General features: G+C 33.8%; 1 protein-coding gene across 1 annotated transcript; it reads left to right on the top strand.

Moving 5' to 3' along the window:
- Positions 1 to 8,803: 8,803 nt before the first annotated feature.
- Positions 8,804 to 11,266, top strand: LOC104900731 (stem-specific protein TSJT1). Its single transcript, XM_010688229.4, has 4 exons — positions 8,804 to 9,144; positions 9,735 to 9,975; positions 10,099 to 10,219; positions 10,930 to 11,266. Exons 1-4 carry the CDS (start codon positions 8,924 to 8,926, stop codon positions 11,121 to 11,123), a joined length of 777 nt encoding a protein of 258 aa, XP_010686531.2. The 5' UTR covers positions 8,804 to 8,923; the 3' UTR covers positions 11,124 to 11,266.
- Positions 11,267 to 16,229: the final 4,963 nt, after the last annotated feature.

Genomic DNA, 16,229 nt, shown 5'->3' on the forward strand with positions numbered 1-16,229 from the left:
TTCTTTTACTTCTTTTTTAAGCGTTCCTCGATTGTAGTATAATCACTCCGGATTTTGTATTATCACTCAATCCTACTTTTCAAATGGGAGAAATGTTTCTTTATGTGTACAGTTTCATTTTTGAGTTAAGTTTAATGAGAAAAACTTCATGTCTTCCTACTTGACTACTTTCTCAAGAGAAGTTGTAACTAACAAATTTGCATCTTTTGTATCCCCAAGGCCCCAAAAAACATATGCATGGTCCATTAAACGAAATTAGTGTTGCTACCGCTTTTTTTCCAATAAGTTCAGGAGCCCTCGAAAGACGCCCGTTTATGGATAAGCTAGTAAGAAAAAAACTTCCTTTTAAGGGTAAAAGCGAGTAGTTCGTATGAGATCAATAAGCGAAAGAAGTCCTTCTGTTCTGATCTCATTGTATTGAACGAGTCCGGTTGCTTTATTTCTGCCCCCGCCCCTTTCTCGTACTAAAAAAGGAAGAGAAAGAGGGCAAGTGGCAGTTAATAATTGTTCCTTTGGTTCCCCTTTAGGGGGTCAAGGGACGGAGGAAGCAAGGGGGTCACAGGGGGGATTTTATCCCCTTTGTTCGCCCGTTCAATTTCCGTAAGATAATTAAATGAAGGCGTAACATGGTGCATCTACCTGAATCAAACTTCTTTTGTATCTCATTGGGCATTAATAACAGTTCTTAGGACTTAGATAATATGTTAAATATTGATATTCAACTAACTAAGATAGAAGATCACTTCCTAAACGAAAAATAGTTCTCAAAACAATACCTTACTTTAATCAAAAAGTCTAGTAATAACAGGCTACCTTTTTTTTGAAGTATGAAATACTAACACTTTTAGTTAGGGCTAAGCATGGATGATTCAAAGCCAATTTTTGATTAGATAAGAAAATCGTTAAATTTGACACTTGTATCCAATTCGACATCAATGTAGGATATTCGAAAGTTTTCAGATTAGGTATCCTAGATCTAACTTTTACTTTTGTTCGTTATGGTGTGTACACTATAACAAGCATAAAAGATTTTTTTTGTAGATAGAACTTATTAATAGCAGTCTAGCAATGCTAAGCCTAAATATTCTTAGTATTTTCCTCATTCCAAAATCCACCCATATTCCTATTGAAGATCTACAAGATGGCTTTATGTGGAGCGAGTCCAGGTCCGGCACCCTGCGCATCAAGGATGTTTATGCCTTTTACCTGGTTCAAAAAGGTAAGTTGGATACGTAACTGGGTAACAAGCAATTCTGGCACAAGTTTTGGTCCTCTGATATCAACCCCAAATGGAATTTTTTTACCTGGAGATTACTCAACAAAGCGCTTGCTACCAACTCCAACTTATGAAGAAGAAATATTCCAGTATAGGAGAATTGTTATCTATACAATGCTCACATGGAAAACGAAAGCCACCTATTTCGGGATTGCGCCATATCAGCATGTGTCTGGGCGTGCTCTTCCTTGGGTATTAAGACCTGCTCTGCTCCCTCCATACATATTGGAAATTGGATCAAAAACTTCCTTAAGTTGTTCTGGAAAGAAGATGGAGTAAAGTCAGAGAGAGCAAAAGATTTCATATCCACCCTTTGGGCTATCTGGTTACATAGAAACAATGTAGTGTTCAAAAACTTGGACGAAAGCCCAGCTTCCCTTCTATCACGAAAAGATGCCCTCCTTAGAGTGCTCACTGCAAGTAACAAGATCAGAGCGATGCATTTAAATATTGCTCATGCAGGCACCAATAGCTAGGTGGAGGTTATAGTTACATATGGTTCCCGTTAGAGAGATATTTGCATCATTAGAAACGACATAAACAAAAACATCCAAGAGCATGAATTGGGTGGTCAGCTTCAATAAACAATAACAAAAGCTTCGATGGAAATGCCAAAATTATGGCCTTAACGTCTCTGTAACAGAAGCATATTCGCTTTTCAGAGGACTACGTGAAGCTCTTAACAAAGGTTTTAGATGTGTTCAAATCCACTCAGACTGCACAGAGCTAGTTCGAGCAATTGAAAGTCATCAGCAGCCATTCGAAATCTCTACCCTAGTTCACGATATTAAAGCTATATGTAGTAAGTTTATTTACTGTGAAATTCGTAAGGTAAGTCGCTTAGAAGTAGCTCCAACCCATGCACTAGCTACCGCTGCTAGACTCAGTAAATTAGTCCTTTAGGTCTTTGTTTGTTTGTCCTTGTCGCCAACAAAAAAAATATTTACAAATCTGATAGGGTTGATCAATAGGTGGAGCCTAATTCCTATAACATAGACCAGGATGTAAACAAGAGGCTATACATTTCGTCTGGAAAGACTTCATTTTTTGAATATTAAATATTCGATTTTCAAAACTCAAGATGCTTATTGTATCCAATATTCAACCTTTAAGTTATCCCCAAAAAAATAAAGGATCAAATCAAAAATTTGAAATTATCAGATTTTTTTTTTGATGCTGAAGGAGGGAATAACCCAATTTATTAAAAACAATTACACAATAAAACTAAGGGATAAAGCGGGGATAAGCTACGCCAATCAAGTCCTGATGGAGCAGTGGAGTTACGTCATGAGGTGGTGCCTCAAACAACACATACCTCTCAACTAACTCAACACCTAAGTTGGCTAGTTTATCCGCCACCACATTCCCTTCCCTATAGCAATGAACAATACGAAAATGATCAAAAGAACTAATGATACGATGACATTTATTTAGAATGTGAAAACACTCTCCGCCTTGGAAATCTAGATTTTTGATTCCTTCAATGCAGGTTTGGTTGTCCATTTGTAAGATAAGCTTGGGAATGTTCAGTTCCACTGCCATTTCCAGACCCAAGACTGCAGCCATTAATTCAGCTTTATAAGCATTGCAGTTGCCAAACTTAGCAGCAAAACCCCGCATAAAGAACCCCCTATGATCACACAGCAAACCATTGTCCCGGTTGGCCCTTAGCAGCACTACCATCCGTATTGAGTGTAATCCAACCCTCAGGGGGAGCTAGCCACCTGATGTAGGCTTCCCTGCGCCCTCGAGCAGAAGGTAGGTTCACGGACATTAGGACCTCTTTCTCCTTCCAGGCCTTCTTCGTCTGCTCAGGCCTACTTAAATGAAAGCTCAGGCCTACTTAAAGCGTAATACAATTGCAAAAATGTAGATAGGCTAGCATTAGCGTGGCGGATACACAAACTTTTATATTGGGTGGGAGACGTTCTATATGCTTCTCCCCTTTCAAAAACAACTTAATTTTTTTAATTATTATGAAAGATAAATGGTTCGAAGACCAATCTCTACTAGACTACTAGTCTATAGTCTGTAGGGTACACCACCTCAAAGTTTAGATACAGTTCTGAACAGTTCAGAAGTAAATTTTCCAACATATTATTGGGATGAGGATTCGAACTCTGAGCAATGTCCTAGAATTCGAAGTGGTACATCCACTGAGCTACTACCACTCCCTCAATCTTAGATAAATTTTTGAACAAATGCGGTCAAAGTGGATTTATTTGCATAAAGCAAAATTGAAATATACTAATAAAATGCTTATGATATTTTTTGTAAGTAGTATTTTGAATTAGGGAGAATATTACTGTTTATGATAGTACTTCTAATAAACAAATGTGGTCAAAGTTTATTTATTTTGCACAAAACAAAATTGAAACTGTGCGTGTAAGCACTAAGCCGGTAAGGTACACAAAACGTTTAAACTTTGCCCAAAAATCGGGTTGGGTCCGACCGTTTGCAAAAAAACTCATTTGCTACATGTCGCTCTAAAATTTCCTACTAACGCCCTGTATAAATACATATACATGTATCTATACTTTAACACTCATCACTATCCCGCTCTCTTTCACTCTTCCTCACTTTCTTCACTCTCCATCACTCTTTCACTACATCTCTTTCATCAACAAGGATCTCCCATCAAAAACTCCAACAATTTTTCCGACGATAATAACTCCGACTTTTTTTTTGGCTAATTTTCCGGCCACATTATTACATTATTAATATTGATGAAATTTTATAATTCTTTTAATACACAAAATCGGACTATATTGATTTTTTTAAAAAAAAAGTGCCCAGGCACCTAAATTAGGTGCCCGAACCTGTGGTCAGGCGCCTAAATTAGGCGCCCAACCACAGGTACAGGCGCCAAAATAAGGTGCCTGTACCTATATTTGGACGCCTAATTTAGGCTCATGACCACATGTTCGGGCACCTAATTTAGGCGCCTGTACATGTGGTTCGGCGCTTAATTTAGGCGTATGACCACGGGTTCGGGTACCTAATTCAGGTGTCTGGGTATACTTTTTTTAAGTATCGAATAAATTTTATTTAATAAATCACGCTTTCTCTATTAAAAAAATATAAATAAAGGACTAATTAAGACTATAACTATAAATTGCATTTTGATAATACTCCTATGAATATAGGAGCATCGACTTCCACCAAAAGCATTTAATTATGTTAAATATGACTTGAAATCTTGTGAATGGCATAAGGCTAACTTTGAATGCACATATCTCTCAATCTATAAATGATTTTGATGTGATTCAAATTGGAGGTGATAGCTTGTTCAAAGAGCTTTCCAACTATAGGTCATATGCCCAATTTCGATGAGAAACGAGAAAGTTATGACTGTTTTACGGAAAACTGACGAATTAGTTGTTTCGTCCCTGGCCCGATCGTGCGCATTTCGCCCGACCCAATCGGGCGGTGCGCGGTTTAGTTTGCTGAACGCGTTTTTTCGATATTTTTCCGTTTTAAGTTATCTTTTAGGGTTTGTACGGGTTCCTTATGATTATAAAAGGGCTCTTAGTGTTCATTATTAACAACACAACTTATGAAACACTTTTAGCCTCTAGATTTATAACTCCTTGTATTATTCTCTATGATTTTCTCCATTATAGTGAAGAAGCTCTAATCCCCCACCTGTGGATGTAGGTCAAATTTGACTGAACCACGTAAATCCTTGTGTTATTTGTTTGTTCATCTTTATAGTTTTCTCACCTTCATTATTTCATTGATTTTCTGTTCCGCATTAATCAAACTACAACACCGATTTCCTAACAAATTATCGTCTACTCTAGTTCTTCTCGTACTTTAAATTGGACGAGGTAAGACAATGATAGTTATATGAGATAGATAAAGAGAAAGTATAATAAATTCATTAGATGTAGGGATGTAGGGTCATTTTCTCTCTCCAATATATCGAATTTTTTATTATTTTCTCTTTAATTATCTCTCTCATGAGAATTGTCAACCGTTAGGATCACCAAAACATTTCCCGACAAGGCATATGAAATTTGGTAGACAGCGTCATTTGGTGTATTTTACTTTTTTTTTTTTTGTGTGATTGTGTTTTATTACTACTATTTTATTATTGTATTCATCACTGAATTCATTTTAAATTTAAAGAATACAAATTTCGAAAAATCCATCTAAAATCTGTGTGACTATTTTTATTACAATATTTAAACCATGTGAACAAGTTGTTGGATTTTCTAAAAATACTAGCATAATAAAAATTATCCTACCCCGTGGAAATCTTGTATGAGTCACGTTATAAAATAGTAAATAAATAATATGCTGACTCAAATCGAAGTCACTTTTCATTTCACTTTCTCAATATCTATCATGTAAATCCAAGCCACGTTCTGACGAGACAGCATTTTTCCATTTTCTTTTATCGTACATCTTCGCGGCTAACATATTCCAATCTCCATGTCACACATGACACATCCTTTGACCAAATTTAGTACTTCCCTCTCATGCAACTGTTACATCTATAAAAAAAAAAAAATTAATGGACTTAGGGTCTGTTCTCCCCAGCTTATTTTCAATTCAGTTCAGTTCAGTTCAATTCAGTTCAGTTCAATTCAGACCAGTTCAGTTCAGTTCAGACCAGTTCAGTTCAGTTCAGCTCTTGACAATACTTTTACTCTCACATATCACTATTCATTTCAGTTCAATTCAGTTCAATTCAGTTCAGTTCAGATCAGTTCAATTCAGTTCAGTTCAATTCAGTTCAGTTCAATTCAGTTCAGTTCAGATCAATTCAGTTCAGTTCAGTTCAGTTCAGCTGTTTTATGCCGAAGAGAACAGGCCCTTAGTTTTTTTCAAAAGAAACCGAATTGAATTTGATTGAGAGAAAAATAAATTATACTGAAATTAATTGAACTGAAAATAAGTCCAAAAGAACAAAATCTTAGGCGTATAAGATTGCTTTTCCATACCTATACTAAAAAAACTTAAATAGACCCGATGCACACTAATTTAGTATGCTCCGAGTTGGTAATTAATATTAATTCTTATAGTGAGTTTCATAAAGATATAGTTAACTTATATACAATATAGTGGATTTTATTAACGAAAAATATATAGTGAAATTATATGCAAATTAATGGAGGAATTAACTAAAATGCTTAATATGCCGGGAGATGTAAGTTGTGTAGTGTATATCGTGAAACATGTTCTAACATATAGATGATTACCTATAGATATTAGTGAGTTTATGAATGATACAGTGCATTTCTGCATGATATAGTACTAAAATAACGCACTTTCGGAATGATATAGTATGTTTCTGAATAACATAGTGAGTTTCTTCATGATATAGTGGGATTTGAATGATATAGTGGATTGTTTAGAAATGATGTAGTTTCCGTATGATATAGTTTGTTTTCGAATGAATAGTGGTTTTCGCATGATATGATGGATTGTTCAGTAATGATACATGCTTTGACTTGGTGGACACAAATGTTAACATGAACCGGGTCCATGCAAGCTAGACTGTAGCTAAACTAGTATCTAGACATGTATGATAGACTAATAAAAAGAATTAGTATATTTTTTACGGTTTTACCATATCCATATAATTTTGGCAAACAATTGTAATTTCTATATCAATAAATAAAGGACTCAGCATAATATTATTCATATTACTTCATATTCATATAATATATTATTAATATATATATATATATATTATATTATATTATATATATATATATATATATATATATCAAATCAAGAATTAGTATATTTTTCAGATGAAGCATTTGACATCTGCTCAATATTAATAACCAGCTGTGATTACTCTCACAATTATATAAGAAAAACACAATTGATCAAGCCGTATTGTGCAGATTTAGAATATCGATTTTGAAATTTTTTAATCATATACAATTATAGATTAATGATTAAAAAAACGTGTTCGAGAACATGAAAAGTAGATGGTACATTTATAATATAGAGACTGTAGTATATAATAGATTATTAGTGTTTGTTTATTGAAAAATCATATTCATTATCTTCAATCTCGTTCGCCAAAATTATTACTTACATAGTGTCAAGAATTTTTAATTTTTTAAATAACTACTTTCAATTTCACTCCATCAAATCTTAATGCATGCTTAGTATCGTTGCCAAAACTCGTAAAAGATTCTACTTTATCTGTGATAGATATTGGTTATTGTTACATACTGCTAGACTCGTAAGTAATTACTACTATCCCCAACAGTAGGTTCGACAATAGGAGACTTGTGCAACAATGCCTGGACTCAAATCCCGAATCTGAGCTACGCCTTTAAACTTGCAAAAAGGGACCCACCCTGGAGGTTTGGGTGGTATTTCCCCCTCCGAAGTTTAAGTCAGGTATCAGGAGTACGAATGAATTTTTAGAGAGAGAAAGTAGAGAAAGAGAGTATTTTGTGGCATAATAACAGTACTATGCTCTGAAAAATGTACCTTTCCCCTAATTTTAAGGACTATTTATAGTGTTTGAAATGACGGTTGTACTTTGATGTCACCCTAATTTGGGAGCATCTGATTGGCTAAACAATAATGTTGTGACACGTGGCGATCACTGATTGGAGAGTACACATCACCCTTTTACAAAAAGATGCTCTTTATGCTTACTGGGCCTAAGTATGGATTGGGCCATAAAAAGAGCTTTAATACACCTTTTTTCAGGAAAGTGTACTTTAGTCCATACAAGCTTCTGATCCATGTACTTTACTACAGCAGAAAAGTGTCACTTGTAGGGCTGCGATGGGGCAACGTGTCACATTTATAACCGTTGATTTTTAGGCTACAACAGTTATAATTAGAGCTTATTTTCATGTTAGTTACATATCATGAAAACTTATCTAAACTAATTATCATGTTACAATTGTAATTTAAATTTCAACATTTTTTATTAGACATTATATTTATTTATCTGAACTTATTGGCGTTGAATATAACTTATAATTTTTTGATTTAATATAAAGTTATTTTTTTTGAAATAATGAAAACACATTTTAAAATTTAGTTACTACTGGTATTTTAACCAATTTACTATTCCACTATGATTAAGAAAATTAAACTAGAAGCATCATATAATTTTAAATTGCACATAAATTAAATTATAGCAACTTAAATACAACTTATTCTAATTTCAAATTTTATATATAATAAAAAAATATTTTACTTAATTAAATAAAATTTTAATTTCTTTTTTTATTTTTGAGGGGAATTTTAATTTCGAATTACATACAACAACTCGATCCCTTAATGACTGATCATAAATTTATTATAAAGAGCATGGCAGATAGAGGGATAGATTAAAATTACTTTGCATTACCTTTCGTGTATCTTCCATTTATCCAAAAAGAAACTAAAAAATCCATACAGACAAGAATATGGAATAAAAGATTAGATTGACAGATCACATCAAAAAATTTCCCATGTAAAAACCACTTGCTTTGCGGATAAACCTCTCTGTTTCTTTCTTTGCACCACCTATATAAACCCAACATCATACACCAATTTCTTTCATTCTACGTTTCTTACTCATTCACAAAAAAACATATTTCAATCTGCAAATTTCTTCTTAAGTGTTACATTCTCCTTTGTTAGGTAGTTGAGAGAAAAAAGAAACAAGAGAAAAAAATGTTGGCAATATTCAACAAGAATTTGGTGGATCCACCAAAGGAGCTAAACAGCCCAACTTCACATCCAACTGGGTCGGGTAACAAATCCAAATACCCTCAAGATATTGTGAAGACATTTCAGCAAGCTTATTCCCATAATACCCCTCTTTCTATTGGCTTTGGTAATTCTGCTTTTCTAGCTTATTCTTCTTCCAAGGGACCTCAAATCCACCAAAACAGGTACTAATTCACCTTACATTCTTACTTTGTTCAAGCCCGTCTCTAATTATATAGAGGCCTGTACGAGTTCATATTTGAAAAATTCAATAATGTAATAGCTCATCCATTTATGATTCTTCACTTCATATAATCATATTATGAAAAAAAAGGTAGCTTAAATAAGTAGATAAACCTTTTTTTTTTTACTACTTGGACTTTCTCTATTTTGAGGCCCTCACAATTAAAGAGCCATGTGACCCTGTTTCATGGAACATGTTGAACATGGTAAATACCGACCCTGACTTTGTTTCTCATTAATATTGTTTATTCAGGGTAAAATGGGTATTTGCCTACAGAAAACTCTATCTCGCTAAATTTTAGTTAGCTAAACATGCGATATATGTTCATAAATAAATAAAAAAAGGTACGAAACCACTAAATTTATGAGACTAAAATCTAGCCAAATAGCCTCACTATTTTTCTATATCAAATTTTGGTTGTATGATCTAGGGGAATATTGTTTTTTTTTGTTTACTATGATTTTTGTTAATTATTAAGATAATTATATATTTAGCAATGTGAAACAAACTCTTATACAAATATCAATGTAGGTCGTTTTGTGGAGTGGACAACATGTACTGCATATTCTTAGGGAACTTGTACAACTTGAATGCCTTAAATAAGCAGTATGGTCTAGGGAGGGCTACCAACGAAGCAATGTTTGTTACCGAAGCTTACCGGACCCTCCGAGACCGCGGTCCGTACCCGGCTGATCAGGTTCTTAAGGATCTTGAAGGCTGCTTTGGGTTTGTCATCTTTGATCAAAATGCTGGCACTGTCTTTGCTGCTCTGGTACTTAACTTTAATTTTTTCTCATACTTATCACTAATTTATTAAATGTTCAGAAATTTTTAATATGTAATTTTGAATAGGAAGTCTTGCTAAAAGTTGTTTTATGTGTTGGGAAATACACAGGGAGCAGATCAAAGAGTGCAACTTTTCTGGGGCGTTGCTGCTGATGGGTCTGTGGTCATTTCTGATAATTTGGATGTCATCAAAGCAAGCTGCGCTAAATCATTTGCACCTTTTCCATCTGGTAAGCTTAACTATGTGTATCTCGAGCTTAGGTCTTCTGTCCCGCTTTTTTGTACAATTATATGAACCACTCAGTATTGCCGTTCCACATCATTGGATTTAAACAAACTTCTTATTTAAAAAATATTAACGAGTAATTGACATAGACTAATAAAATTTAACATCAAAGATAATGATACGAATAAGTAGGACATACTATTACGTTTCCATGTATCCCATATCTAGTACTAACATTTGATATGACATTTTACCACTTTGAATGTTATTCATGTTTAAACGGATCCTCTTAATAAAATATTGGATAGCTAGCTAAGGCTCTAAGCAACAAATAAGAAAAGTTTTTATCGTGACGAATTTAAAGTCCAAAATATATTGATAGTGTCATTGAATCATTTCACCACATGTCACCTTCCTGATTATATTCGCGCAAAAACTCTATATATGCAAGATTGAATATTTATACATATAGGATTCTCTATATTTCTTTTCATCAATAATATTCTATGTAAAAACAATGACCCTTGGTCTAATAAATAACATATTCTCCAAATTAAAACATTACCATTTTTCCATTTTACGCATTTATAACCATTGATCTAAGAAATGGACCATCTATTTCCTTTAAAGGGAAAGGACGATTCACAATTAGCTAGCCATATTTTAATGAAATAAGATTGATCATAAGCTAATTAAGGTTTATGGTAATTGCAGGATGTATGTTCCATAGTGAAGTAGGGCTAATGAGCTTTGAGCATCCAAAGAATAAAATGAAGGCAATGCCAAGAATAGACAGTGAAGGTGCAATGTGTGGAGCTAATTTTAAGGTTGATGTTAACTCCAAAAAGACTACTATGCCTCGGGTGGGAAGTGAAGCTAATTGGGCTCTTTGTGGGTCTCAAACTTGATAACTTTTCAAACTAAAATGGAATCCTTTTTTATTTCTCCTTATCTCTAGTAACGTTATGTACGATTTACTTACACTTTTTAAGTTATGGACAATGGCAAATGTAAGCATGAGTATATTTCTTTCAATCTTGAGTATTGTATTTAAACTTTTAATTGTGTAACAACTTCTTTTTTTTTTTTTTTATCCATATGAGCCACGAAAGCAATACAAAGTACAACGAAGGGGATGGGGGATTTGAACTCGTGATCTATCGTTCACAGCACCTCAATCTTAACCATTAGGCCAAGACATTCTTGATTTGTGTAACAACTTCTTGATTCCGCATAATTAACTTCTTCTTAACTTCTTATGTAACAACTAGCGACAATGATTCCGCATAATTAGGTTTATGAGCATCGAAAGTTATGACATCAATTTGGCACAACTTATTCAATGGACACTGATTGAACTCGTTCATTGTAGCTCCTGTTCACATATGTAGAATATAGATCATTTTCAATATGTTCTTCCATTAATATATAAAGAGACGCAATTCATCATAATAACTCAATTTTTGGAAAACAATGGATAATTGTAGTGAGCAATAGCAACAAAAAAGGAACAAATAATCATGATGATATGTGATTACGTATAGTGCATATCACAGTGGCATTTTTGTAATTTTTTTTAAAAAAGAGAATTTTAGTACCCTGTTTTCTGGAGAGGATTGCAAGTATCAAAACACCTGCATCTTTAACAATATTAGAATTTTTCCCAGGAATATGCTAAGAATGCTAATTATCGCATTTTCTACAATGAGATGAGTGATGTATGTTAAGGAAAGAAGCTCACTTGATATCTTCACTACGAGCCCAAGCATCAACTTGAATTATAGAGATATGAGAATCTAAATACTTAGCATCAGCTAATAGATACCATCACTATTTCTAATCACAAAATAGAAAAGAAGAATTACCATTACTAAATTTAGAACCATCAAATTTTAGCTTGCAAAAATTAGGAGGGAGACCAAATGAGATTAGTACCCGCGTGAGTTATTGTGGCAAGATTGCTCTTGAGAGAAGAAGAGGAAGCAGAGGAGAAGTCTCCTACCTCACTGTACAGTTTAGACCATTAAGCAAAAAAAAACTATTAATTTGGAAACTAGCACAGCGGGGATATGCCTTGATCATTGAAAATCACTCTATTTCTAAATAACCATATAAACTATTACACAAAAGAAAATTTCTTGATAACTTTCAAAGAAACCTCAGAATGATAATAATCTATCCAGTTTCGAAAACAGAATTGATTAGAAAAGTTGACCTCTTGAGGGATTTTTGCCGAGCACTAGTATCATGAAGATACTCATACACGTCTAAAGTGAAGGAACATTTAAAGCAAAGGTGAGAAAGAGATTCAGGGCATTACTGCATAAAACACATTGCTGAGAAAGAAATACCTTACATTTAAGTCTATCTTTTGCAGGAAGCCCATCATGATAAGTTTTCCATGAAAAAAATTTTAAACGTGTAGTTTCCAAAGCCAAGCAAACTCAACTTTTCCAAAATTCGAGTTATGAAGACGCTAAGCCAACATCGACCCTAACTTGAAAAAGTACTCCCCACTGCCATGAGCCATGTTTGATCCATTTTGTTGATGCACTAGAATTTTCGAAGCAGTGCCTGAACTTCTGTTGGCATAAGTAAAAATATTAGAATATAACGGCCACACAACAAATACTTCGTTGGATATTTTTTGCAACCCCACAATCGCATATCACGCGTGGCGTATGAGTGTCCTACTATAGTCTATTAGCAATAGTGTACGAGGGTGAATTAATTTAGCTATTCAATTAACCTATGACGGCTTTTGGGTCTATTTAGATCGGATTGTAAAACAGGTTGGGTTAGTTCGAGTTCCATTTGACTTCTAATCAGATTTTGATCTGATTATAGTCATCTTGGGTCAGATTATTTGGGTTCGTGTTGACTTCAAATCGGATCAGAATCGATTTTCAATCATCTTGGGTCAGGTTACTTTTATCTCTTATATTTCCTTGCCATTATAGTTCATAAATCATACACATTCATCTTTTCAATATAATAAGCTTAATATATCAACATATATCTTTTGAAATAACTATAAGAAGGTTGGTCAAACAAGTCATGAAATTAATCGGTTTGGTTATGTCGGTCATTTATTAGGTTAATTCTAATTTATTTGTTATTGGTCAGGTTGTAAGAGGGTCAAGGACAAGTCGGGTCAAATGGGTCACAAATCTTAATCGATTTGGTTGTGCCTGTTATTTATTGTACTATGATTTTCGTATAGGTCGTTCAATAACGAGTCTGGTTGTGATAAGGTTGTGTCAATATTAGCAATATTCAACAAAATTTTGGTGGATCCACCAAAGGAGAAATATATCCCGACTTCACATCCGTCTGGGTCGGGTAACAAGTCCAAATACCCTCAAGATATTTTGAATACATTTCAACAAGCTTATTCCTAGGATATCCCTCATTTTACTGGCTTGAGTAATACTGCTTTTCTTGCGTATTCCTCTTCCAAGGGGCCACAAATCCACCAACACATGTACTCAAAATTGTAAAAATTGATATTCTAGTTTGAATCGGAAACGACATTTTGAATCGAACCATAAAATCGAATCGTAAGATTCTACAAATACGAATAATCAAGATATTGCACTTAATCTTCAATGAATATGCTAAAATTATAAGTTAAAAAATCGAAAATTGGAAAAAAAAATAGTTGTTACCACTATGTTGGCCAAACTAACAATATTCATCTATTATTTGCTTTGTTAGCATGATTTAAATTTGCGAGATTTTCGTTAGTCAAATGAAATGTATAGAATTCGTCTAGAATCGTGAATCAAATTGTCTACCATTTAATCGTATAATCATAAGATTTTAAGATTTGAATCGCGATTATAATAACTTTGCAGGTACTAACTCACCTTGCTTCTTACTTTCTTTCTCATTGATATGTTTATTTAGGGTAAAATGGACATTTGCCTATGGAAAACTCTATTTTGTAAATTTTATTTAGCTAAACATGAGATATGATCACAAATTCTAAAAAGGGTGGATTCCTCAAAACATATCCCACTAAATTCATGAGACTGAAATCTAGCCAAATAGCCTAAGTACTTATCTACACTGAATTTTGGTTGTAACTACTTTCCTATCTTGTAACAAACTTAGATATTCTGATATCTTCTCTCTAATACAACTCTCTCTCTCTTCTTTCTTCTTTAATCAGTAACAATGGAATCTTGTTGATTAGTTTCTTCATGGTATCAGAGCTAATGTCATTCAAGAGATTGGTTATAACTAAACACATGATCATTATAATTTCGGTTGCGAATTGAAATTGTGATCATCAAATTGCGAAAATTTTGTTTTCTGTGAATTTTCTTGCAATTCTTGAAGATTGATTTAGTTGATTTGATATGGCAAATTCAAGTTCAGAATCTGGTAATAATACTCAATTCAAGAACTCAAAAGTTGGAGGTAACATTGATCCTTTGTTTATTTCCATTTCTGATAATCCTACTTCAGCATTAGTTGCTGCTCCTTTTTCTGGTGTGAATTTTATGAGATGGAGTAAGAATGTGAGAAGAGCTTTAATTGCTAAAAACAAAGAAGGATTCATTAATGGAGTATTGGTGATGCCTGATGAAAGTGACAAGAATTATCAGCAGTGGAAGAGAGCTGATTACATGGTAATGAGTTGGATACTAAGCTCTATGATTGCTGATCTTGCTGATGATTTTGGTTTTGTAGAAACTTCTACTGAATTGTGGAGAGAATTACATGAAAGGTTTGGACAATCAAATGGTCCATTAATCTTTCAATTGAAGAAAGAAATTGATTCTCTGAAACAAGAAAATATGACTATTGTAGCATATTATGGGAAAATTAAAAGACTCTGGGATGAATTACAGAGTTTAAAAATGATGCCCATATGCATTTGTGGTGCTGTAAACAAGTGTTCTTGTTCATTTCTTAAGAGGTTAAGTGATTTGGAAGCAGAAGATAAATTGATTCAGTTTTTACTTGGGTTAAACAGTGGATTTGAGACTACCATTTCCAATATCAATCCATTATTGATCCTTTGCCTTCCTTGAATAAAACGTTTTCTATTGTGCAACAAATAGAAAAACAGAAGGAAATTACTGGTGTTTCTGAGCATCTTGCTGAGAGTAGTGCAATGGCTGCACAAAGAACCTTAAGAGGTATTCAACAGAATAATTTTCAGAAATACACTGGAAATGGAAGAAGAGATTGGAAGAAAGAAAAATCTGAAAAGAAGTGTGATCATTGCAAAGGGAAGGGACACACTATAGATCAATGTTTTAAAATCATTGGCTACCCTGAATGGTATAATGCCATCAAATCATCTAAAGCTGGTTCAAGAATTGTTGCTAATGTTCATACAACCAATACTGGTGGACATGATGATTCTCCTCTTGATGATCATGGGAATGATGATGCTTTCAATCCAGACATGTTATCAGCTATATGTCAAGAAGTGATGAAATCTATGAAGATGAAGCAGAATACAGAACATTCTGGAGCTTTTGCTAGCTTTTCAGGTAATATTGCTACCACTTTAACATGTTCTGTGTTCAAGAAGAATGATAAGAGTAGTTGGATCATAGATTCTGGTGCATGTGATCATATGGTGTTTGATGAATCTTTATTGCTTACTAAAACACATTTATCAAGACCTATTAAAGTGGGATTACCTGATGGGACACATAGATTAGTAGAAATGATTGGTAATGTGTTGATCAATAACAAGATCATGTTGACTAGAGTTCTCTTGGTAAAAGGATTTGAGCATAATCTTTTATCAATTGGCAAGTTGATTGAACATACTGGAGCCAGAGTATTCTTTACCAAAGAGAATTGTTATTTTCAAGACCATTCTAGTAATGAGGTGATTGGAACTGGTTATAAACAACATGGATTATATTACATTGCTGCTGAAGGTGTGAATGATATACAGAAGAATGTGAAACAAAGTAATGCTGTAAGTAATGGTACTGCTTGTAATGCAGTAGAGAATGTTGTTGATGTTTCTTTACCTAAGAAAA

Source organism: Beta vulgaris, chromosome 8 (genome assembly GCF_026745355.1).
Source record: "Beta vulgaris subsp. vulgaris cultivar EL10 chromosome 8, EL10.2, whole genome shotgun sequence".
Classification (NCBI taxonomy): domain Eukaryota; kingdom Viridiplantae; phylum Streptophyta; class Magnoliopsida; order Caryophyllales; family Amaranthaceae; genus Beta; species Beta vulgaris.

Excerpts from the sequence above, each read along its gene's own strand:
- LOC104900731 (XM_010688229.4), top strand. The coding sequence starts at position 8,924 with ATGTTGGCAATATTCAACAAGAATTTGGTGGATCCACCAAAGGAGCTA. Across the intron at positions 9,145-9,734 it reads CCTCAAATCCACCAAAACAG|GTCGTTTTGTGGAGTGGACA; the intron begins GTACTAATTCAC and ends ATATCAATGTAG. Across the intron at positions 9,976-10,098 it reads GCACTGTCTTTGCTGCTCTG|GGAGCAGATCAAAGAGTGCA; the intron begins GTACTTAACTTT and ends GGAAATACACAG.